General features: G+C 43.8%; 2 protein-coding genes across 2 annotated transcripts; both read right to left on the reverse strand.

Annotated features, from left to right (window-relative positions):
• Positions 1-4,768: 4,768 nt before the first annotated feature.
• LOC129779024 (60S ribosomal protein L17) lies at positions 4,769-5,594 on the reverse strand. The gene is made up of 2 exons (XM_055786260.1): positions 5,499-5,594; positions 4,769-5,298 (listed from the first exon to the last, which is right to left on the reverse strand). Exons 1-2 carry the CDS (start codon positions 5,577-5,579, stop codon positions 4,819-4,821), a joined length of 561 nt encoding a protein of 186 aa, XP_055642235.1. The 5' UTR covers positions 5,580-5,594; the 3' UTR covers positions 4,769-4,818.
• Positions 5,595-9,491: 3,897 nt separating this feature from the next.
• LOC129774034 (uncharacterized) lies at positions 9,492-15,527 on the reverse strand. Its single transcript, XM_055777730.1, has one exon. The coding sequence runs from the start codon at positions 15,525-15,527 to the stop codon at positions 9,492-9,494; it is 6,036 nt and encodes a 2,011-aa protein (XP_055633705.1).
• Between the last annotated feature and the right edge of the window lie 8,817 nt (positions 15,528-24,344).

A 24,344-nucleotide genomic window follows, 5' to 3' on the forward strand; every position in this document is an offset into this window, starting at 1 on the left:
GTGTTGTGAAAGGATTGAAAAGGATTAGCAGACGCAATAACAACAAACGGGAGAAAGAGATGTTTGGAGGTTGAAGGAAATTGGCAGAAAACATCTTCATTTTATCTTTCGAATAATGTGATTCATACCACTTCGTTTTGCCAGAAAGAGATCATTAATACTCAAAGGAGGAATCGAGTCCTCCGAGGAAATTACCCAGCGCAAATTAGAGTCGACTATCGATTGCGGCATTCGTACACAAATAATTTTATAATGCAGTTTCATCAAAGTGATTTCTTCGATATGGGGAAATATTCACTACACCATGGCATGTATTTCATATTCTTCACTATCAAATCCATATCCATGGCCCCTATCGGTATCGAATTATCATCGACACCACGATTTTCGCTAAATGCTCATTTCAGTTCGGCCTGCAAAAAACTTTTCTGAACTCTAATCCATCAAATTTGGAGCCCTGAAAAGGGCCGTTGATTATATGCTAAGCTAATATAGCACGCTCTCCTCGGATACGATGGGCCAGCTGGATGTCCTTGGGCATGATGTGACGCGTTTTGCATGGATAGCACACAAATTGGTATCTTCGAATAGGCCTTCTGCAGCGTCATAACCGCGGAACTTTGGAAGCGCAAGTCGGCTTTAAAGTCCTGAGTAATTCCACGAACCAAATGCTGCAAAGGTAGATTGCGGATCAGCAATTCGGTCGACTTCTGATAGCGACGAATTTCACGCAAAGTTCCCGGTCGATAGCGATGTGGCTTTTTAACACACTTCCTGCGACTGGTGCGCTTATCCGAGCTGCTTTCGTGGTCCCTTACCACCGAAAGACTAACGAGCTGTCTGCTTGGTCCCGATGAAACGAGTCCTCAACGAAAGCAAAGGAAGCATCATATTACAAACCATAAAAGTATAAAATGTAAACCCCACCCTCTTTATTATATTCGTAGCTTAGCCTGAGAGAGAAACGGATAACATCGAAGTAAGTATACAGTAATGTATTTGAATCCGGACACTTTGCGTTACATTTAATATCATACCGCAGCCACAACATTTTGTACATGTTGAATTAATACGATTGATAAGTAACTATCAGTTACTAATAATCGCATAAATTCAACATGAAGAAAATTTTATGGCTGTGATATGATATTGAATGTAATGCAAAGTGTCCGGATTAAAAAGCGTCCGGATTTAAAAACATTACTGTAAAAGAGAGTTAACTCGACTGAAAATTTTTCAGTTCGGCCTGCAAAAACGAAATTAATTGGAAGAGTACAGCATAATGCATAGACGTGAGTATGAGCTCCACCATCTCACATTCCAATAAGATTAATGGGTTTCCAAGAGGGCGCGCTACATACGGATACGAATGATTTCAATAACCCGTTTTCGAAGCTATTATTAAGCTATTGAAACAATTTTTCGAGTCAATAAATAGCAATCATATAACTCTTGGACACTTTATCTTTTGTATGAAATGATTATCATACTGTTCCGTTGATCCGAAGCAGAATGAATCACGCTCAAAGAAGGAATAGATTTTTTCTTGGAATTTACTCAGCAAAAATAATGCCCTTTCCCAGCAATTAAAAACGACAAACGGCAAACAGTTTCATCAAAGTGATTTCTTCGATATAGGGATATATTCACTACATCATGTCATATGTTTCATATTCTTCATTATGAAATCCATATTCCTATCGGTATCCATTTATCATCGACACCACGATTTTCGCTACATGCTCCTTTCAGTTCGACCTGTAAAAAACTTTTCTGAACTCTAATCCATTAAATATGGAGCCCTGAAAAGGGCCGTTGATTATATGCTAAGCTAATAGCACGCTCTCCTCAGATACGATGGGCCAGCTGGATGTCCTTGGGCATAATGTGTCGCGCTTTGCGTGGATAGCACACAAATTGTTATTTTCGAATAAGCTTCCTGCAGCATCATAACCGCGGAACTTTGGAAGCGCAAATCGGTTTTGAAGTCCTGAGCAATTCCACGAACCAAATGCTGCTAAGGTAGCTTGCGGGTCAGCAATTCGGTCGACTTCTGATAGCGACGAATTTCACGATGGTTTCTTGGGTCACGTCTCTACTGAAGATATCTCGGAGACTCTGACCTAGATTGTGTCGGACTCGAGCATCTTTGGTATGTTGACATTCTAGTTAAAGATGGCTAACGGAAACGGGTGCTTCATTGCAAGCACACTGGGGTTTGACAACTTCGGTGGTGCCTTTGGCATTGCATGAATACATTAAACTGACGTTATGGCGAAGCAGGCATTAAGGTTGTGCGCCAAAAAATCCATTGGGGAATACCAAGCATCTTGAATGTCGTATTGGAATGTTATAAGTTATTTGGGTTCGCGTGCCAGTCGCGAAACTGCCTTCAACTACGATTGCATTTGCGCTAATCTTAATCATAATGAAGCAATGCTACTGTTTTCGAGGTTGCTGATATCAACAAAAAGAGTTTATTTCACTTGTAGAGTCGCCGTTGTTCTGGAATTTAGTATGTGGATGTAGGTTTCGCTTGCCAGTAGCGAAACTTCCTCCACTAAGGGTGACAGCTGCGCCTATTTCGAGCATGAGAAAGTAACTTTTTCGAGAGTATTCTACTAAGCAGTTGTTTCTAAAATTTCACAGCATTAAAGAATAATATCCGCATGTATAAAAAAGCGACTTTTATAAAATAACAGCGAAGTTCTACGTCAACAATGCGGTCGTATCTTGGACACAACCTCCTATAATTTTTATCTAACAGCGACCATCTAAGATCGGCAACCCGATAGACAACGTGATACAAAAAGTCATGAAATGGTAAATTTATCAATACACTGAAATATCATTTCATTCAAAAACCATGACTCTACTCCATGTTTATTTTACAATTATATTTAATAAAACTTTTAAAATTATAATATAATATTTTTTTTAATTATGCAATGTCTGTTCATTATTATTACAAGAAAAAAAAATCGCTCGATTAATCGAATACTGAAAGACAATTATTCGAATGAATCGAATACAGTAGAACCCCGGTTATCCGCGGAATAGTCTGACTAGCTCATTGCGAATAACGAAAATCGCGGATAGCGCAATAAATAACTAAAAATGAGTGCGAAACACGAAAAAATATATATTTCAGCATGAAAACTATGTTTTATCAATACAGAAATCATTAAACTATCCATCTAAAAGGTCGTGTACACCAGTGGTCAGATAATGTGAATACCATGAACAAAACAAAAGTGCATGCAACTATCACTCACTGACAAATTCCGAGAAGACATATGGATTTACTATGGAACTCGCTGTCGCGCATAATGTGCGATTCACATAGAACGTTACGGAAAAGAACGTCTACGTTCCGTCAACGTTTCGACCAATTCACACATGCAGTCAATGCTTGCACCAGCACCGTCACGTCAAATGTCAAACGAATGATTTATTTAATGTTATTCATGGTGTCGCCACCTACAACAGTTTTAAATTGCATCTTCCGAATCAACGAATCATTGAATTATATTATTTGAATGCTTAAACCTCATGGTCCCGACCCTTATTCAACAATAATAATACATAGACTATTTTTCTCAGCTAGTCGCGAAAGATTTTGACTGAGACTATGGAACTGGGAGATATGTCGGGGCATAAAAAATGCAACCAAAATCAAAACAGAAGCCGAGACACACAGCCCAGACAAAAACCCAATGAACCTTCCCTCTCCGTCAATTATCCTTTTCTACAAATCCTGCCGGTCGTTTTCGTCGGACGTATGCTGACGGGCCGTTGAGTTGCCAGTGTATGTGAATGTTTCCATAAGAATTGCATGGTAGAATAACTGACGTAACGGGACGTGGATGTTGTATGTGAATCGCACTTAATCCGCACCGCGGATCATCCGCTCGGGGTTCCACTGTATTTAAAAATGATCTGACGATTAATCGGTAATCGAATAAACGAAAATTTAGACATCTCTAGTTGCATGTATCCGTTACAAAGTTTTCGCCGGGCGCTTTGGTCCTGCGTCCGTGTTCGGGAACACATTCCGATCACCACGAATGCAATGTTAGGTTAAGTTTCTGTTTTAGAGCTTTTGTTTCAGACTTCATGTGTTGCAAATTACATATAATTAAGCGTTTCTAATTCTCTGGAGGTATGCAACAAGCAAACCAAACAAATTGAAAAATTATGTCAATTGCACCGATAGCTTCCACTCGATCGTTGCTATCGATTTTGCACGGCATCTATAATAGCAAAATTCATATTGACTCGATAAGACCCATTCTTAATGTTATAGCCCGCAATCGAACTTGAAATAGAAAAACCCTGAACACAGAACGATTAATAAATGAAAATGTGCATAAGGCATGGTGCACAAAAAACGTGACGCCAAAGTCGAATTTTCTATCTGTAACCCCTTCATTACGACAGTATGCTCCACCGAACTGCTACCCATGTACGTAAAGTATGTCGAAAAGTATGCACATCGCGTTGGTGTGATCGAAGAGCAGTATGAATTTCATGTCATCTAAAGACGACGCTCGTACACACAGCTCGTCGTGCGGATGTCGTCTGTAGACGACGCTTGTAACGAAAGGGTTAACACACATTAACGCAAACTTACCTCCTCCCCCTTCTCGCATTACACAAAATTTATATCTGTTCCATGACAACTGAAGTGAAAATAGCAAAATACGCCCAATACGTTATCACTGGCTTTCGAAAACAAAAAAAATCTCTATTCAAAAATGTTTAGAACTTGTTTTTTACGCCCTTCTTTTATATTTTCGTAGTATCCGAAACTATGTTCTATTCATTACGCATCATTTTCTCTTTCTGCCGCTGGAGCTTCTTCTTGGACAGCTTCTTTTTCGCTGGTTCGTTTTCGGTAGCCTTGGCCACGACATCCTCCTTTTCGGTGAGCGACAGCTCGATGTGGCAGGGAGATGACATATATGGATTAATTCTACCGTGAGCACGATACGTTCGACGACGCAGGCATGGCGCTCGATTGACCTGGATATGGTCAACCACAAGTCGGTCCACGTCAAGTCCCCGGTAATCAGCATTTGCTTCAGCGTTTTTCAACAACTGCAACAGAAACTCAGCGGATTTCTTCGGCCAGCGACCGACCGAAGTATTCCAGTGCTTAGCCTGCGCACAACGGCCAATACCACCATTGAAACGGCGGAACGGAACACATTCCTTCTTTTCCACTACGTTCTTCAGAAATTTCTGAGCGCGACGCAGAGGCATACGCTTGATCGCTAGCGCCGTTTCGCGAGTATTCTGGAAAGAAGGGAAAATTAAATATGTTTTGGGGTTAATTTAGAGTCCACAGAAAATTATTCAGGAAGATCATTTGTGATAAATTTATATTCATTGGTACAATCAAATATGTTCAATGCAAAATTCTAACATGAATGACACATCAAAACAAATGAAATCGACTGTCGTACTGCATGAATAGCATGAATTTTCAAACTTACCTTGAAATGCACTCTTAAGTTCGATCCGCGAGTCTTACAGGACTTTGCTGGGTTATCTGGTTCCTTAGCGTAACGACCCATCTTGAGTTGGTAAACCTGCGTTAAATAATCAAAATACGGAACACATTATTTACTCCTCAAGCACTGAGTATTGCTCAAAACAAAATATCCACACATCACGAATATAGTTTCGATATGTCGATAATGCTGCTGACACGTTTCCGCTTATCGATAGCTCAGATCATATGTTTGTATATTAAGAAACATCAAGTCTCAGCCTAACATTTCAAGCACTTTTTCTATCCAACATCACAATGTTCAACGTACACCGAAAAGTTCAATATTTCATCGTTCGTTATTACATCTATTCAAAATCTCATGTGCTTCAAACTAAAATGAACGCGAAGTGTAACAAATAAGCAGTACAAAATCGAAACCAAATATTCATAAGCAATCACTATTGATATAAAATCGAATAATTTCTACGGAGAGCGCAATCAATGCGTTCCAACACTAACCTTACAAGATGCCGGAAAGAGAGTTTCCAGAGCAATTGACAGCTTAACTGTTGAACGGTGTGTACAAGTTACTGGTTTCCGGTGGGAATTGTTAATGTCATAGGAAGGAAAATTTAAGTGCGATAGAAATTATCAAGCTTCAAAACAGAAATAGAATATTATTTGGTCTCAAGGTATGTACAATACATAGGGTGCTCATACACTGTTTGACCGAAGCCAAATATTTGACTCTTTTTGACAGATAAAATTTGGTCAACGTTTACTGATCAAATATATTCTACACAAAACACGACAAGCAAATATTCAATTATTGGATGCCTAAAATATTTTTTCAGTCTGTTCTTCGAACCTGTCGGTACATGATTAGGTTACCTTGGATATTTCAGTTGATTTTTTTCCATGTTCGGTGTTTGATATTGTTTACTACTGTTGAAAATTGAAGAGTGGCAAACAAAATAGTGTTTGTACAAATATCAAATCAAACCTTATCTGTCAAAAAATATCAAATATTTGACCTCCGGGCAAACGGTGTACGGCCACCTATAGGGTGCTCAAATACTGTTTGGCCGAAGCCAAATATTTGACTCTTTTTGCAGATAAAATTTGATCAACTGATCAAATATATTCAACACAAAACACGACAAGGAAATATGCTGTTATTAAATGCCTTCATAAATTTTTCGGTCTGTTCGTCAAACCTGTCGGTACATGCTTAAGTTATCATAAATATTTCAGTCGAACTTTTCCCATGTTCGATTTTTCCGGTCTGTTCGTCAACCTGTCGGTACATGGTAAGGTTATCTGAATTATTTAAGACAAACTTTTCCCATTTTCGATGTTTGCAACTGTTAAAAATTGAAGATTGGCAAACGAAATAGTGTTTGTACAAATATTAAACCAAACTTTATCTGTTAAAAAGTATCAAACATTTAACCTTCGGACAAACAGTGTACGGCCACCTTAAGTTATATCTAGTTCGACATCTAGCTAATTGGACAGATCTGTAATGCGATATGTTTGATTGGTTATTTTTACCTCTAATTGGACATTTTTGTAAACATCGAGCCCAAATTACGGCCCCACATTGAAAGTCGCCGCCAGACGTCGACACTGTACCACTGTCATCGCGAATGTCCAATTACAGGTTAAAATCGTCTCCAATGCGACACTGAGTGGTGTCTCGACATGTCGAATTAGCTGTAACATACTGTATAATCAAGATTTCTACAATACATAGCTGCACTGAGAAAAATAATTAGTAAATATAACGATTTTTTTGGTAAATGCTACCAGTCTATAGTCATTTTGTACCGTACTAATCTAAGTGGTGCGGACTCAATCCACTTCATTTTCAAGTAAATTTATGCATTTTTTCAAGCGATTTCTTGCAAGAAATTCTCAGACCACCAGAGATGCCAGATTTACATATATGTTTGTAAATTTACAGACATATCTGTAAAATACTTTTGACATAGCACTATGTCTTTGATTTCTATATAGGGGGGTTAACTATACGAAAAATATAACGATTCATTAAGAGTTTTCAAACGCATATTACTCAAAATCGTTATTGTGACATGTGTTGTGTTATATACTGTAAGACAGGAAATTTATTCAGAATTTTTTTGCTTGAAACACGAACAGAAAATATAGTAAAAAAATAAACAATTTGACTATTAAAATGGTTATGCTTTTTCGATTGCACTAACCACTCGCATATGATTCGGATTAAATATATTTTACGACAATGTACATCATAAAATTGATGTTTATTATACCGAATCGCGACTTAATTTGATAATGCCCAGCAAACATTAAATCTCATAACAAGCATATATATAACATCATACCCAGCAAACATTAAATCGTATAATTTTGCACGTGCCTAGTCTTACAAGAAATCAGAATAAATCATAATCGTATATAATATCAATCAAAGTATGTATCGTGTATATTTGAAATCGCATAAAACGTAAAAACTCGATTTTATATGCCATTATCAAATTAAGTCGCAATTCGGTATAATAAACATCAATTTTATGATGTACATTGTCGCAAAATATATTTAATCCGCATCATATGCGTATATTACGCTGATGCAGTTTGTGTGTCGTATAAGCGTATAATTTAAATCGATTCAGTACTGTAGTAAATCGTGTTGCATGCTGAAGAAAATCATGAAACAGTAAATCATATTAGATCCTAATAAAGAACATATTACATCATATTGAAATGTCAATGAAATGCTGATGCACTCGAAAGGTTTAACTGCTGTTGAATTAAATTTCAGATAGCCGCGCGAGTTAGCTGGTGGATGATAATCCAGACGACCGGAGTTCGAACCCACATCGCAGCAGTTTTCACTAAACATCAATCCGTACCATTTTAAACATTCATATTCCACTCCCAACACAAGTCAATCAAACAATTATTATTTCGTGAGGCTATAATAAACATTTCACGAAAATATTTTGCGCCATTTGTTTTTTTCTATGTCTGTAATAAATCGTATATGAGTATGGCAAAAGTCGTATTTGGTGCTTTGACAATTCATGAATATATTCATATTAGATCGCAATTCAATTCCAACATAATCGCTATTATAGCCGGTCAAAGTTTCATATTCATCCAAACAAATTCGGTAAGCATTTGCCATGTATGTATATGGCCTCCACTTTTGCATGCATATGCCAGTTAGGCGCATTATATGCCAACCAAATTTTAGGGCATATGATGTTATATATCCGCTTGTTATGCGATTTAATGTTTGCTGGGTGGCCTCCACTTTTGCATGCATATGCCAGTTAGGCGCATTATATGCCAACCAAATTTTAGGGCATATGATGTTATATATACGCTCGTTATGCGATTTAATGTTTGCTGGGTATGCCTTAAATTTTGGTTGGCATATAATGCGCCTAACTGGCATATGCATGCAAAAGTGGAGGTCATATACATTCATGGCAAATGCTTACCGAATTAGTTTGGATGAATATGCAACTTTGACCGACTATAGTAGCGATTATGTTGAATTTGAAATGCGATCTAATATTAATGTAATCGTAGTAGCATAGTAATACGCGTCGCTAAGGATTGTTAATAGTTGCTGTTGGCGGAAGTAAAACCCCGTTCACTAATGATTGATAGCATGTATTTATCTGCTTCAAAGCTGCAGAAAGTAGATATAATTAGGTTTCAATAACAAATTTAGGTATATTAGGCATCTTACAATTTAGTGCATTAATTCAATTTTGGGGGTAAGAAACCGCACTACATAGAATATTTAATTATCGCCACGGAAGTGGGATCTAGAAAAATAAATTGTAGGTTAATGAATTACACTATACTAGGCAATTAAACAAATTCATACGGTAAAAAAAATAACTTTTAGGTAGTAATAAATTAATTAAATAAATTCACTCCACTTCACTTAAACGCCAGGATCAATGTGGTCGATCGTTCAATTCAGCCGGATCTAGTCGATTGACAGATCGATCGAGTCTGCGTCACGATCATTCTCCCTGACAGCGGGTAACGTTTCCGTTGAAGCGTCGCTTTCAGATACCGGGTGACCAGATTCATCGTGGATGTAGTAGATCGGTAGACTTGCGGCAACATCCTCCGCCGGGTGCTTCTTGCCATCGGCCAAGACTGCACGGTCCTTTTTGACGTCCAGCAAGGCTATCTTCGTTACCGGTCTGTGCACGAGTCCTCCGGCAGTCCGCATGATCGCCTGTCGTACACGCCCATCCGATCCTCGAATCGCTCGCTCTACACGTCCTCTGATCCACTCGCTACGCTTTCCTTCATCGGTGATGAGAACCAAATCGCCTTCCGTGATCTCCTTCGCCGCTTCTTCAAACCACTTCGGCTGACGGCGAATAACCGGCAGGTATTCTTTTAGCCACCGTTTCCAGAAGATGTCCAGCTGGTCCTGGATGTCCACCCATAGTTCTTGGAGCTTTCGCTGCTGATGTCGTATGCCTTTACCCGGTACCTTTGCCCCACTTGAACTCCCGAGCAGAAAATGGTTCGGTGTCAGAGCTTCCGTTTCATCCGAGTCTAACGGCAAGTACGTCAGAGGCCTAGAGTTAACCATACTCTCTGCCTCCACAACTAAAATCCCAAGTCCTTCCTCATCAAGCTTCCCATCCCCGTAAGCATCCCCCATTGCAGCCTTCACTGACTGAACCATCCTTTCCCAGGCGCCGCCCATGTGTGGGGCTCCAGGCGGAATGAAGCTCCATTTACACTGCGAACTGGTGAAGGTTTCGGAGAGCCCCGTAGCGATTTGTTGACGAAGTAGTCGTTCGGCGCCGTGGAAGTTAGTCCCGTTGTCGCTAAACATCTCAACGGGTGCCCCTCGACGGCCGATGAACCTTCTGACAGCGGAAATGCAGGATGAAGTCGTCAGGCTATTCACGACCTCAAGGTGGACCGCGCGTACCGTGAGGCAGGTGAAGAGGGCGACCCACCTCTTCACGCTGGCTCTTCCTTGCTTCACCAACACCGGTCCGAAATAGTCCAATCCACTGAAGCTGAACGGCCGGCTGAAGGCTTCGAGACGACTTGCATGTAGTGGACCCATCGGAGGGATGTGCGGTCGAGCTTGGCGAAGTTTGCAGAACCAACAATCACGCCTGCGTCTTCGAACCAGTGTTCGCAGACTAGGAATTTCAAACTGCTGGCGAATCTCGTTGACGACGGTCTCCGAGTTCGCGTGTTTGTACTTCCGGTGGAACAGATCTACCACGAGCGAAGTTATCTCACTTCTCTTGGGAAGGATCACCGGGTATCGCAGATTGTAGGATGCTTGCTTGGATGCCCCAATACGTCCTGTCTGCCGCATGACTCCATTTTCGTCCAGACTTGGAACAAGTTTGAACAAGTAGCTGCTTTTCGGAATCGGCTGCATGTCACCTCGCGCCACCGATTTATTTTTCGTGAGGATCACCATCTCATCCGGAAACGATTGCCACTGCACCTGCTGCATGATCACCGCTTCCGCTGCCTGGAACTCCTCCTGTTGAAATTCACCGGACATTTTGCTACGCTCTCTGCTGATATTGTTGACAAAGCGCAGCACGTAGGCAACGGTGCGATGTAATCTCTCCCATTTGGAGATCCTTTCGAACTGGATAACTGGCTCGTACGCGAGGTGGAACAGGACAGAAGCTCGTATCTCCTCCGTCTCGACGCTGGGCATCGCTGGTGAAATCGGCCATGCGTCTTCTGGCTGTTGCAGGAACTCTGGTCCCGAGAACCAGTGGCTATCAGTACTAAAATATGGGCCTTTTCCCCACTTGGTCCCTTCATCGGTCGGGTTGGATGCTGAAGGCACGTATCTCCACTCCTTCGCATTGGTAGTCTCCAGAATCTCAACTACTCTGTGGGCAACGAACGGTCGATAGTTGCGTGGATCCGCCCGGATCCAGGAAAGCGCCGTAGTGTTGTCCGTCCACAAGTAGCGTTTCGTGATGGGAATTGTATGGTTTTCCTGGACGAACTTCAGCATCCGCGCTCCGAGTGCACAACCCTGCAGTTCGAGCCTGGGTATGGACATGGGCTTTAACGGTACCACTTTCGTCTTCGCTGCAACCAATACACACACTCCGGAACCAGCGGAGTTCATCACGCGTAGATATACAACGCAGCAATACGCCGCTGGACTTGCGTCGACGAACGCATGTAGCTGTGTGTTTTCGTAGGTGGAATTCGTCGCTTCTTCGAAGTAGCATCTCGGAATGCGAATTGTTGAAATTAACTGGATCATCTGTACCCACTCTCGCCAGCGATTCAACTCAGTGTCCTGGATTTGCTCGTCCCAGTTGATTCCGGTGCGCCACAACTCCTGGATGAGTACTTTGCCGTGAATCAGGAACGTTGCTAGCAGTCCCAATGGGTCGAATAGTGTCATCACACAGCGCAACACCTCTCGTTTCGTTGGACGAGTACCGCTCTCGATAAGTGCGCGTATCTCCTCGCTCATGTGTGTCGAGAAGCAGAGTTCGTCAGTCGCTGGCATCCATAGCATTCCGAGAACCCTCTCAGTGTGCTGCTTGTCGACCAGGTTGATGTTCTTGCCTTCGTTGGTCCCAGGTTCCCCTAGAGACTCTAGTATTGCTTTGCTGTTCGAGTTCCAATTCCTTAAGACGAAGCCACCCTGGAGATGGATGGTACGCACCTCTGCTGCAATCTTCTTCGCTTCCTTTTCATCCCCGAAGCTGTCGAGATAGTCATCGACGTAGTGGTTGTCGACTATCCGCTGCGCAGCCTGAGGGTATTGCTGGGCATGTTCCTTGGCATTCAAGTTCTTCACGAACTGTGCCGAGGCCGGTGAGCAGGTCGCTCCGAACGTGGCTACGTCCATAACGTAGATTATGGGAGGCTGCGTTGGGTCGAACCGGAACAGGAAGCGTAACGACTGTTTATCTCGCGCCGCCATCCGAAGCTGATGAAACATCTCTTGCACGTCAGCGTTCACCGCTATCCCGAATTGCCGGAATTTGAACAAAACGGCAGGCAGCGCCGTCAGTTGATCCGGACCCTTCAGTAGATGGCTGTTTAAAGATGTTCCATCTACCAACGCGGCTGCGTCCCAGATGATGCGGATCTTGTCGGGTTTCCGTGGATTCGTAACTGCTCCTATCGGCAAATACCAGACTCGCCTGGGGTCGGCGGTCTCCAGTTCTTCGTCCGTCGCTACATGCGCGTAATCCTTGGACACGTACTCCCGTATCTTCTGGTGTACTTTCTCCTTGAGAGTCAGATCTCGCTCCATACGACGCTCCAAACACTTCATTCGGCTCAACGCCATGGGATAGCTGTCTGGAAGCTCGATGTAGTCGTTGTCCCACAACAGCCCGGTCTCGAAATGGTCTCCGACTCGCTTGGTTGTTTGCTCCAGTAGCTGCTGGGCTCGCTGATCCGACGTCGAAAGGGAAGGGTCGACTGTTCCGACTTCTTCTACAGTGAAAAACTGCTTCAACGTTTCGTGGAGCTCTTCATTATGCGTGCATCCACATATGTGGAAACTGTAGGCGCTCTGTTGCTGTTGCTGCTGACCGTAAACGCACCAGCCAAGCCTGGTTTTGGCTGCGACGGGACCGGATCCATCTCCTTCCCTGATCTTCAACGGCAGGGCCAACGACAGATGGTCCAATCCAATCAGAATCCTAGGCGTAGCATTCTGGTAACTCTGCAGAGGCAAGTACTTCAAATATGCGAAGCGTTTCACTGCCTCCTCCAAATTGAAGCTTTGCGTTGGTAGATTCAAGCTCTCAACCGTTCGCGCTCCAACGATATGGTGCTTCCTTCCCTTGCCTTCTCCGGAGATGGATATGGACACACTCATTGAAGATTTCTCGGTCCGAGAGGTGTTCGCCGTCCATCGCAGACAGAGCGGCTGTGGGCTGCCGGATATTCCTAACTCCTTCACCAATTTTCCTTCGACCAGCGTTAGAGAAGATCCTTCATCAAGAAAGGCGAAGGTATTCACCTGGCCGTTGTTCCCGTAGAGAGTAACCGGAACAATCCTGAAGAGAACACTCGAACTCTGCAGACGATGAGTGTGGTTGTCAGCTACCTGTGTGACAGCATCTGAATCCGATGGCCTGGGCGAAGAGTGCAGAAGTGGATGATGTCGGTACTGGCATCCGTTGATACCGCAACGTGTAACAGTTCGGCAGGAACGTCGGCCATGCCTGAAAAGGCAGTTTTGGCAGACACCCAACGAACGAATTCTTCGCCAACGATTATCGATGCTGAGAGTCCTAAACTCTCCGCAGTCCTTAATGCGATGTCCTTGCTTGCTGCAGTTTGCGCATTGAAACTTGTCGGCCGGCTTTTGCTCAGCTGCTTCGGATAAGCCGGAAGTTCCAAACGCATGTTGATGGACGTAACCTTTCTGCTTCACTTTGTCCTTTCCCTGCTCCCTTCCTTGCGTCCTTCTTACGTCTGACTCAAACGAATGCACGCTCGTGGCATCCTCGACCACTTGCTGCATGTAAGCACAGAACGTTGTCAGGTCTACGTTGCCAACGCCACGTCTGTACCCTGCCCACATCATCTTCTGGTCGGCCGGAAGCTTGGCTACTAGTTCTTGGAGCAGTGTAGGGTTCGACAGGTGAGTCAGCTCGTTCGCTGCTACGATGTGGTCGCACAGTGCTTGAATCGCAGTCCCGTAATCGATGAGTCCCTCAAGCCGGTCCGATCTCGGGGCTGGAATTGACCGAACTTTCTGGAGCAAAGCATTTATGAGGATTTCCGGACGTCCATATCGCATTTGCAGTGTCTCGATGACCTGCGGGACCGTACGGGGTATCACGAGCCGACTTCTTACGCTTTCGAGCGCACTGCCTTTCAGGCAACGCTGCAGCCTGACCATATTTTCGCCATCCGTATAGCCACACGCTTCGGTCGTGTAGTTGTAGCTGGAGATGAATATCGGCCATTCTGCTGGATCCCCGGTGAATGTTGGCAAATCCCTAGCCAGAGACTGCCGAGCTACGAGTTGTTGCGATGTTGGACCTGGTTGCGAGGCTATTGCGGAAGCTTGAGAGTGCCTTGGGGGGAAAGGTTGAGGGTTTGGAGGAGGATTGTTTCCCATAGGGGGCCAGTCGTAGAAGCTTGGGAGCGAGTTTCTGGGTGGTTCACACAAAGATGAGAAGCGATTGTATTGTTTGGTTGTGGGAGGACTTATCCTGTCAAACAAGCTGGATCTGCCTTTATTTCCAGCGGGTAGAGGTGCTTGATGTCTACTTAACTGTTCATGGTTAGGATATGTTTTAGGAATGGCACCTGTAGACATGGGCACACTCATCGGGGGCTGTTGTGGTACCTGGTTCGCCGACTGCTGGCTAATAACCTGGTCCATTCGCTGCATACAGAGCGCCAGCTGCGCTCGCAATTCGGTCACTTCATCGCGTGTTTCGCGGGTTTGCAATTGGTTGCCGGACTTCGTCGTCTTTGGGTCTGTCTGCTGATCGCCGGTGCCGGGGGGTAGTTGTTGACCGCTGGTTTTGGTGTGCGAGGCAGCTGGTAATGGTTCTCCACCTACCGCGCCTTCTTCATCACCATTAGGGGTCTTGTTCAACCACTGTTGCACACGATGATCGCGTCCTCGTTGACTAATCCGGGAGTTCTGGCTTCTGGTTTCGTCAGCTACTTTTGCCTTGTTCAGCAATTCCTGCTCCTGTTGCAGGAACCTCCTCTTCATATCCAGCTCGACCTGCTTCCGCTCAATCTCCTGCTGTCGCTTCAACCGTTTCATATCGTCAGCGACAGAGGATTTGCTTCGGCTGGATTTGCTGCTTTTACCCGATACGCTAGGAACGGTTTCGCACTGAGTACACTTCCACTCCCGGTCGCTCACCGAAGCATCGACGCCTGCGCATTCGAAATGCCACCAGGATTTGCATTTGTCGCACTGGACAAAGTTGCCGGATCCCTTCTTATCGCAGGCCACGCATTTAACAACTCCCGGAGTGGGTGGAGTATCATCCGGCATCATTTGGCCTAAATTCTTTGAAGAATTGTTGGCGGAAGTAAAACCCCGTTCACTAATGTTTGATAGCATGTATTTATCTGCTTCAAAGCTGCAGAAAGTAGATATAATTAGGTTTCAATAACAAATTTAGGTATATTAGGCATCTTACAATTTAGTGCATTAATTCAATTTTGGGGGTTAGAAACCGCACTACATAGAATATTTAATTATCGCCACGGAAGTGGGATCTAGAAAAATAAATTGTAGGTTAATGAATTACACTATACTAGGCAATTAAACAAATTCATACGGTAAAAAAAAATAACTTTTAGGTAGTAATAAATTAATTAAATAAATTCACTCCACTTCACTTAAACGCCAGGATCAATGTGGTCGATCGTTCAATTCAGCCGGATCTAGTCGATTGACAGATCGATCGAGTCTGCGTCACGATCATTCTCCCTGACAGCGGGTAACGTTTCCGTTGAAGCGTCGCTTTCAGATACCGGGTGACCAGATTCATCGTGGATGTAGTAGATCGGTAGACTTGCGGCAACAGTTGCGAAGAGATAGAATAAAATTTTCATTCCATTGCAAGCATTCAACTGAACAAGACGTTTGATTCATTTGCTCTGCAATAGGTTATGGGCCCAGGCAAATGGCCATAACTGAAGTTAAGAAGTAGTTTTATTTTAACTGAAGCATTAATCTCAAGAAGTGTATCAAGTAAGAAGGAGTATCCGAAGTAATCCGAAGTCAAGATGTCGCGAAACAATTCTAGTATCGGAGATGGGGCGAACGGAGCTGCAGCTGGACCAGGAAGCGTTCGAGTTGGCGGAGGTTCCGTGGCGTTGCCGGCCATTGAAAAGTTACGCGGAAGGGAAAATTTCACGACATGGGCGTTCGCGATGCGGATGATTTTGATCCGTGAAGGATGTTGGGAAGCAGTTAGTGCTGAAACCGACGAAGCACAAGTAGCGGTGCCAGCGGATATGAAGCAACGGGCATTGGCTACCATCTGTCTTAGTTTGGAAACCTACAACTATAGTTTGGTGCTGGATGCGGCCGATGCTCGAGCTGCCTGGAAGAAGCTTGAAACGGCGTTCCAGGATAGCGGTCTGAATCGGAAGATTGGATTGTTACGAAAATTCACCTCGATACGTCTTGTTAACAGTTCCAGTGTGGAAGCTTATGTTGATGAGCTGATGAGCACAAGTCACAAGCTAGCGTCAGTGGGATTCAAAGTCGATGATTCCTGGTTGGCCGCGATGTTGCTAATGGGCTTGCCGGAGCAGTATGAGCCGATGATAATGGGACTAGAGGCGTCAGGTATTGCGCTGACAGCGGATGCAGTGAAGTCCAAGATACTTCAGGATGTGAAGATCGAACGGGGCGCAATGAATTGCAGTGACGAAGATGCTTTGTATGTCAAGCAGGGTTCCAGAAGGTTCAAACCAACGATGGTGAAAGCGAAGTTCGACGAGAAAACGTGCTTCAAGTGTCAAAAACCAGGTCACTTTGCTGCCAAGTGTCCGGAAAAGCAACAGCAACCGAAGCCGAGGAAGAACAAGGGTCTGTGTTCCATTTTCGCCATGGGAGATGTGATTACCAATGAATGGTACTTTGATTCGGGTGCCACTTGCCACATGGCACGGACGGAGCAGAAATTTGTGAACGAAGAGAAGGTGAACCATGATGTCGGAACGGCGAACAATACCAGCATGAAGGCCGTAGCGAAGGGTACCGTCGTTTTAAACAGTGACGATGGTCAAATCGATGTCAACGGAGTACTGAAGATCCCGGAATTAGCTACAAATTTGCTATCTGTAAGTAGCATCTGCAAAAAGGGAAAAACCGTTATATTCACCAAGGACAAATGTGAAGTTCGGGATGAAGACGGCGATCTGGTTATCACCGGTGTCGAGGAAGGTGGCCTGTACAAAGTCAATCGATCGGAGAAGTCACTTCTGGTAAGCGGTATTGAACTTTGGCATCGACGTCTTGGACATCTCCACGAAGGTGGGCTGAAGAAGCTAAAACAGATTGCGGACGGAATCGATTTTCAAGTCGGGACGTTGAAGAATTGTGTTGCCTGTCTGGAGGGCAAACATGCGAGGCGTTCGTTTCCTAGCAGCGAGTCACGAGCTGAAGAGCTGTTGGAGTTGGTACACTCCGACCTCTGCGGTCCAGTAGAGGTTCCGTCGTTGGGTGGAAGTCGTTATTTTGTGACATTTTTGGACGACGCGAGCAAGCGCGTGGCGGTTTATTTTTTGAAGCATAAAAATCAAGCACTGGGGGCGTTCAAATCGTTTAAGGCCAAGGCGGAGAGACAAACGGGTAAGAAGCTGAAAATCCTGCGTTCAGACAACGGAAAGGAATATGTGAATGTAGATTTCCGGAAGCTGTTGGAGTCGGACGGGATCCGACATCAAACCACGTGCCCGTATACGCCCGAGCAGAACGGGGCGGCCGAGAGGATGAACCGCACGTTAGTAGAAAAAGCGCGATGCATGCTCAACGATGCAAAGGTTGGAAAGGAGTTTTGGGCAGAAGCTATTTCGACTGCTGCTCACGTGGTGAATCGTTGTCCTACACGTTCCCTGAAGGACAAAACGCCTGAAGAGGCGTGGACAGGGAAAAAGCCGCATCTTGGGCATCTTAAGATTTTTGGTTCAAGAGTGATGACCCTGGTTCCGAAGGCGAAAAGGAAGAAATTCGATCCCAAATCCGAAAAGGGTATTTTCGTTGGTTATTGTGAAGACACAAAAGGCTATCGGGTGTATGATTCTGAGAAGGGCAGTTTCCGCATCAGCCGAGACGTCGTAGTTCTGGAGGAAGGTGTCGTTATTTGTGAGGTGGAACAACCAGTGAAACCGGTGGAGTTCATGGAGCTTTGTTGGGACGAGTTCCGTGACCATCCTGCGTGTGGTACAGTCGAGCCTGTGACTGGTGCTGGAGTTGTTTGTGGTAATCGTGATGATATCGAGCCAGCGGAAGAAGCGATTGGTGTCGATAGTTCGTTCAGCGAAGCGGATGACTACGAGGATGCCGTTGCCGATCATGCGCTCCCACCGCAACTAAATAGACTAGCTGATGAAATGCAGCAGGAGTTGAGGCGCAGCGGTCGGGAGCGCCGTTGTCCAGGCAAGTACAGTGACTTTGTTAATTACAGTTCATTTCCTGACGGTGTTCATTCTCCTCAGTTAACCTCAAATACGACGAGCGATGAGGATATAATGGATGATCCGACGAGCTACGAAGAGGTTCTGCGACGACCCGACCGAGATCGCTGGATGGTGGCGATGCGCGAAGAGATCGCTTCCCTTAGCGAGAACAGGACATGGGTGCTCGCAGATCTGCCTGAAGGGCGGAAAGCAATCCGGAACAAATGGGTGTTCCGAACGAAGAAAGGTCCCGACGGGAAGACTCAGAGATACAAGGCCCGACTTGTGGTGAAGGGCTGCTCTCAACGACCTGGTCTGGATTACAACGAATTGTATTCTCCGGTCGTGCGATACGCGACCGTCCGATACTTGATGGCTCTGGCAGTGCGGTACAATTTGGACATCGACCAAATGGATGCAGTCACAGCTTTTCTTCAGGGCGAGCTGAAGGATGAGGAGATTTATATGCTGCAACCAGAAGGGTTCGCAGCAGAAAACGGAAAAGTGTGCAGACTCAAGAAGGCGCTGTATGGCCTGAAGCAGTCTAGCCGCGTATGGAACGCGCAATTGAATGAGGTGCTGCGTGAGTTCGGATTGAAGCGGTCGAGAGTAGATCCTTGTTTGTACTGGTGTGTTTATGAGGATAAAATGATGTTTGTGACCATCTACGTGGACGACCTCTTGATTTTTACAAACGATCGGAAGCTAAAGAAGAAACTGAAGGCTCATCTGCACAGTCAGTTCCAAATGAAAGACCTCGGGGAGGCGCATCACTGTCTCGGGATCAGAATCACGAGAAAGCGTGAAGAAGGCAAGCTGTGGTTGGATCAACAAGCCTATATCGAAGACATCATCGATCGTTTCGGTATGGCCGAGGCTCACCCAGTTGCAACACCTACAGATCCTAGCATCAAGTTGGACAAGTCGATGGCACCGAAGACGGAATCCGAAACGCATGAAATGAAGTCGGTTCCATACAAAGAAGCAGTCGGGTGTTTATCTTTCGCAGCTCAAGGCACTCGACCGGATATTGCTTTCGCCGTTAACGTTGTGAGCCAGTACAGTGCTAACCCTGGCCGTCCTCACTGGGAAGCGGTGAAAAGGATAATTCGGTACCTGAAGGGTACAACTACGAAGAGATTAGAGTACTTGGCAAGCGGTCCAGCGGAAATAGTTGGTTACAGCGATGCCGATTGGGGAGGAGATACGGATGACCGGAAATCCACGACCGGTTACGTTTTCTTGATGCAGGGAGGAGCGATCTCATGGAACGTCAAGAAACAGCCAACCGTAGCCCTCTCGTCCTGCGAAGCGGAGTACATGGCTATGTCTCGCACAATTCAGGAAGCTATGTGGTGGAGCAATTTGCAGTCGCAGTATTTCGAGGCCAGGCCGATTTCTGTACGTTGCGATAACCAGTCGGCAATCAGCATCGCAAACAACGGATCTTATAACCCCCGGACTAAGCACGTCAGTATACGATACCATTTCGTGCATGATAGCCTGCAAAATGGTGTTGTAAAACTAAGCTATATGCCTACAACTGAACAGCCAGCTGACGGGTTCACAAAACCGATGACTGTTCAAAAGCAACAGAAGTTCCGAATGTTAACAGGCGTCGCGGATTAGGGAGGAGTAATGTAATCGTAGTAGCATAGTAATACGCGTCGCTAAGGATTGTTAATAGTTGCTAAGAGATAGAATAAAATTTTCATTCCATTGCAAGCATTCAACTGAACAAGACGTTTGATTCATTTGCTCTGCAATAAATATGAATATATTCATGAATTGTCAAAGCACCTCATACGACTTTACACGAAAACAAATGGCGCAAAATATTTTCGTAGAATGTTTATTATAGCCTAGTTTCGCTCATATTTGTTTCGATCCGTTTAGCTTCTCTCCAGCGGTTGCGATGTTTTGTGAGTAATCGACTATAAGACCTACTTGTTTTAAATTTAATTATTGTATTCTTCCGTATGTGTTCAGACATTGCTGTTATGAAATGCTTGTCAATGTTAAAGTATTTCATTGACATTTCAATATGATGTAATATGTTCTTTATTAGGATCTAATATGATTTACTGTTTCATGATTTTCTTCAGCATGCAACACGATTTACTACAGTACTGAATCGATTTAAATTATACGCTTATAGGACACACAAACTGCATCAGCGTAATATACGCACATAATACGGATTAAATATATTTTATGACAATGTACATCATAAAACTGATGTTTATTATACCGAATTGCGACTTAATTTGGTAATGATATTTAAAATCGAGTTTTTACATTTTATACGATTTCAAATATATACGATACATACTTTGATTGATATTTAATGCGATTATGATTTATTCTGATTTCTTGTAAGACTTAATACGTGAAAAATTATACGATTTAATGTTTGCTGGGTGGTATATAAAATCGAGTTTTTACATTTTATGCGATTTCAAATAAACACGATACATACTTTGATTGATATAATATGCGATTATGATTTATTCGGATTTCTTGTAAGACTTGGCAAGTGCAAAATTATACGATTTAATGTTTGCTGGTTGATTTTACTCTATTATCCCAAAAGTTCAATCAATTCAGGCTCAATTCACGTCTTTATCGTGTAGGTCTTGCTACTAACAATTAATGTAATTGTGGTCCAGGATTTCATAATATCGAGCATGTTGTTTGGTTACGTAAAAAATACAATGAATGAATTTAACTGGCTGCTGATTAAGAAGTTCGAAAGGGCACACTCACGTATATCAGATTATGATATCTTGAGTAGTCGCGATCTTAATATTATGTTCTGTATATATGTCTTCCTTATACCAGGGACAGACATACAGCTGTACTTGCGTTGTAAAGGGTGTGTCACATCAAATTGCATCACGGAAAAAACCCTGTAGAAATTCGTCCAGTAGACCGATCCTTTTGAAAATTTTAGACAGTAAAATAAAAACTATTAAACAACTTTTGGCATTTTCTTTTTATTCATACTTCGAGCCCAAGCCCGTATGCTCGCACCTTCCTCTTTACCCCGTCCTTAAGGTTCTGCACAACGTCAGGTTGTAGTTCTTTTTGAACAGAAATCCATTTTCTCTTGAAGTCCGCCTCCGATTTAACAACTTTTGGGTTCTTCCGGAGGGCCTGCTTCATAATCGCCCAATATTTCTCTATTGGACGAAACTCCGGCGCGTTGGGCGGGTTCATTTCCTTTGGCACGAAGGTGACCCCGTTGGCTTCGTACCACTCCAACACGTCCTTTGAATAGTGGCACGAAGCGAGATCCGGCCAGAAGATGGTCGGGCCCTCGTGCTGCTTCAATAGTGGTAGTAAGCGCTTCTGTAGGCACTCCTTAAGGTAAACCTGCCCGTTTACCGTACCGGTCATCACGAAGGGGGCGCTCCGCTTTCCGCAAGAGCAGATCGCTTGCCACACCATGTACTTTTTGGCAAACTTCGATAGTTTCTGCTTGCGAATCTCCTCCGGAACGCTGAATTTGTCCTCTGCGGAGAAGAACAACAGGCCCGGCAGCTGACGAAAGTCCGCTTTGACGTAGGCTTCGTCGTCCATTACCAGGCAATGCGGCTTCGTCAGCATTTCGGTGTACAGCTTCCGGGCTCGCGTCTTCCCCACCATGTTTTGCCTTTCGTCGCGGTTAGGAGCCTTCTGAACCTTATATGTACGCAGGCCCTCCCGCTGCTTGGTCCGCTGGACGAATGAACTTGACAAATTCAGCTTATTGGCGACATCCCGGACCGAACTTCTCGGATCACGTCTAAACTGCTTAACTACGCGCTTGTGATCTTTTTCACTGAAGGAGCATCCATTTTTGCCGTTCTTCACCTTCCGGTCGATGGTTAGGTTCTCGAAGTATCGTTTTAGTACTCTGCTGACCGTGGATTGGACGATTCCCAGCATCTTACCGATGTCCCGATGTGACAACTCCGGATTCTCGAAATGAGTGCGCAGGATTAATTCACGACGCTCTTTTTCGTTCGACGACATTTTTCCAAATTTACGAAAAATTGACAGTGAAGCATGGCCAACGTGATCTATACACTCTTATCTGATTATAAGCGAAAGCTGAAGATATAATTCCTAAAAATTAAATTTCTACAGCGTTTTTTCCGTGATGCAATTTGATGTGACACACCTATTACGTGTACAGCGTTGTACAGGTACCATCGTACCATGACAGACATACTTTGGTCGTACATTGTACCGTATGTCAAACTGGCAATCAGATATTTTTCCAATTTCCACCACATATTTCAATGAAAAAGGTTTTTATTTAGTGTCTAAACTATCAAACACAACAAACAAGTTTCCAATCTGAGTTATTAACTTAAGAAAAAGTCAATGAAAAGAACGTTTATCAAGTGATTTGATTCTGCTTGTTCATGCTACCCACCACTAACCGTCTATGGCGCTGCGCATAGTACAACTGTAGCCATGTACAGCGGTAAAACAGGTCGGTACAGGTACAGCGATTGTACCGAGTTGCTTGCATGGTTCTAGCGCTGTACATGGTGACAGACATACAATTTTCGAAGTACAACGCAAGTACAGCTGTATGTCTGTCATAAGTATTATACCAGGGACAGACATACAGCTGTACTTGCGTTGTACGTGTACAGCGTTGTACAGGTACCATCGTACCATGACAGACATACTTTGGTTGTACATTGTACCGTATGTCAAACTGACAATCAGATGTTTTTACAATTTTCACCACATATTTCAATGAAAAAGGTTTTTATTTAGTGTCTAAACTATCAAACACAACAAAAAAGTTTCCAATCTGAGTTATTAACTTAATACTTATGACAGACATACAGCTGTACTTTCGTTGTACTTCGAAAATTGTATGTCTGTCATCATGTACAGCGCTAGAACCATGCAAGCAACTCGGTACAATCGCTGTACCTGTACCGACCTGTTTTACCGCTGTACATGGCTACAGTTGTACTGTGCGCAGCGTCATAGACGGTTAGTGGTGGGTAGCATGAACAAGCAGAATCAAATCACTTGATAAACGTTCTTTTCTTTGCATTTTCTTAAGTTAATAACTCAGATTGGAAACTTGTTTGTTGTGTTTGATAGTTTAGACACTAAATAAAAACCTTTTTCATTGAAATATGTGGTGGAAATTGGAAAAATATCTGATTGTCAGTTTAACATACGGTAGAATGTACAACCAAAGTATGTCTGTCATGGTACGAAGGTACCTGTACAACGCTGTACACGTACAACGCAAGTACAGCTGTATGTCTGTCCCTGGTATAAAAGAAAGTCAATGAAAAGAACGTTTATCAAGTGATTTGATTCTGCTTGTTCATGCTACCCACCACTAACCGTCTATGGCGCTGCGCACAGTACAACTGTAGCCATGTACAGCGGTACAGGTACAGCGATTGTACCGAGTTGCTTGCATGGTTCTAGCGCTGTACATGGTGACAGACATACAATTTTCGAAGTACAACGCAAGTACAGCTGTATGTCTGTCATAAGTATTAGAAGCTCGAATGCACTTGCCCATTCTCCTTTCTCTTTTATATACTTAAGCAGAACTCAGCATCCAATGAGATCAGTTCATTACAACAGCTACACGAACTTCCCAAGTGAGCACTCATGGCCATAGGATACTCAATATACAACAACTGGT

Source organism: Toxorhynchites rutilus, chromosome 3, assembly GCF_029784135.1.
Source record: "Toxorhynchites rutilus septentrionalis strain SRP chromosome 3, ASM2978413v1, whole genome shotgun sequence".
Lineage (NCBI taxonomy): Eukaryota > Metazoa > Arthropoda > Insecta > Diptera > Culicidae > Toxorhynchites > Toxorhynchites rutilus.

Excerpts from the sequence above, each read along its gene's own strand:
- LOC129779024 (XM_055786260.1), bottom strand. The coding sequence starts at position 5,579 with ATGGGTCGTTACGCTAAGGAACCAGATAACCCAGCAAAGTCCTGTAAG. Across the intron at positions 5,299-5,498 it reads ACTTAAGAGTGCATTTCAAG|AATACTCGCGAAACGGCGCT; the intron begins GTAAGTTTGAAA and ends CCTTCTTTCCAG.
- LOC129774034 (XM_055777730.1), bottom strand. The coding sequence starts at position 15,527 with ATGATGCCGGATGATACTCCACCCACTCCGGGAGTTGTTAAATGCGTG.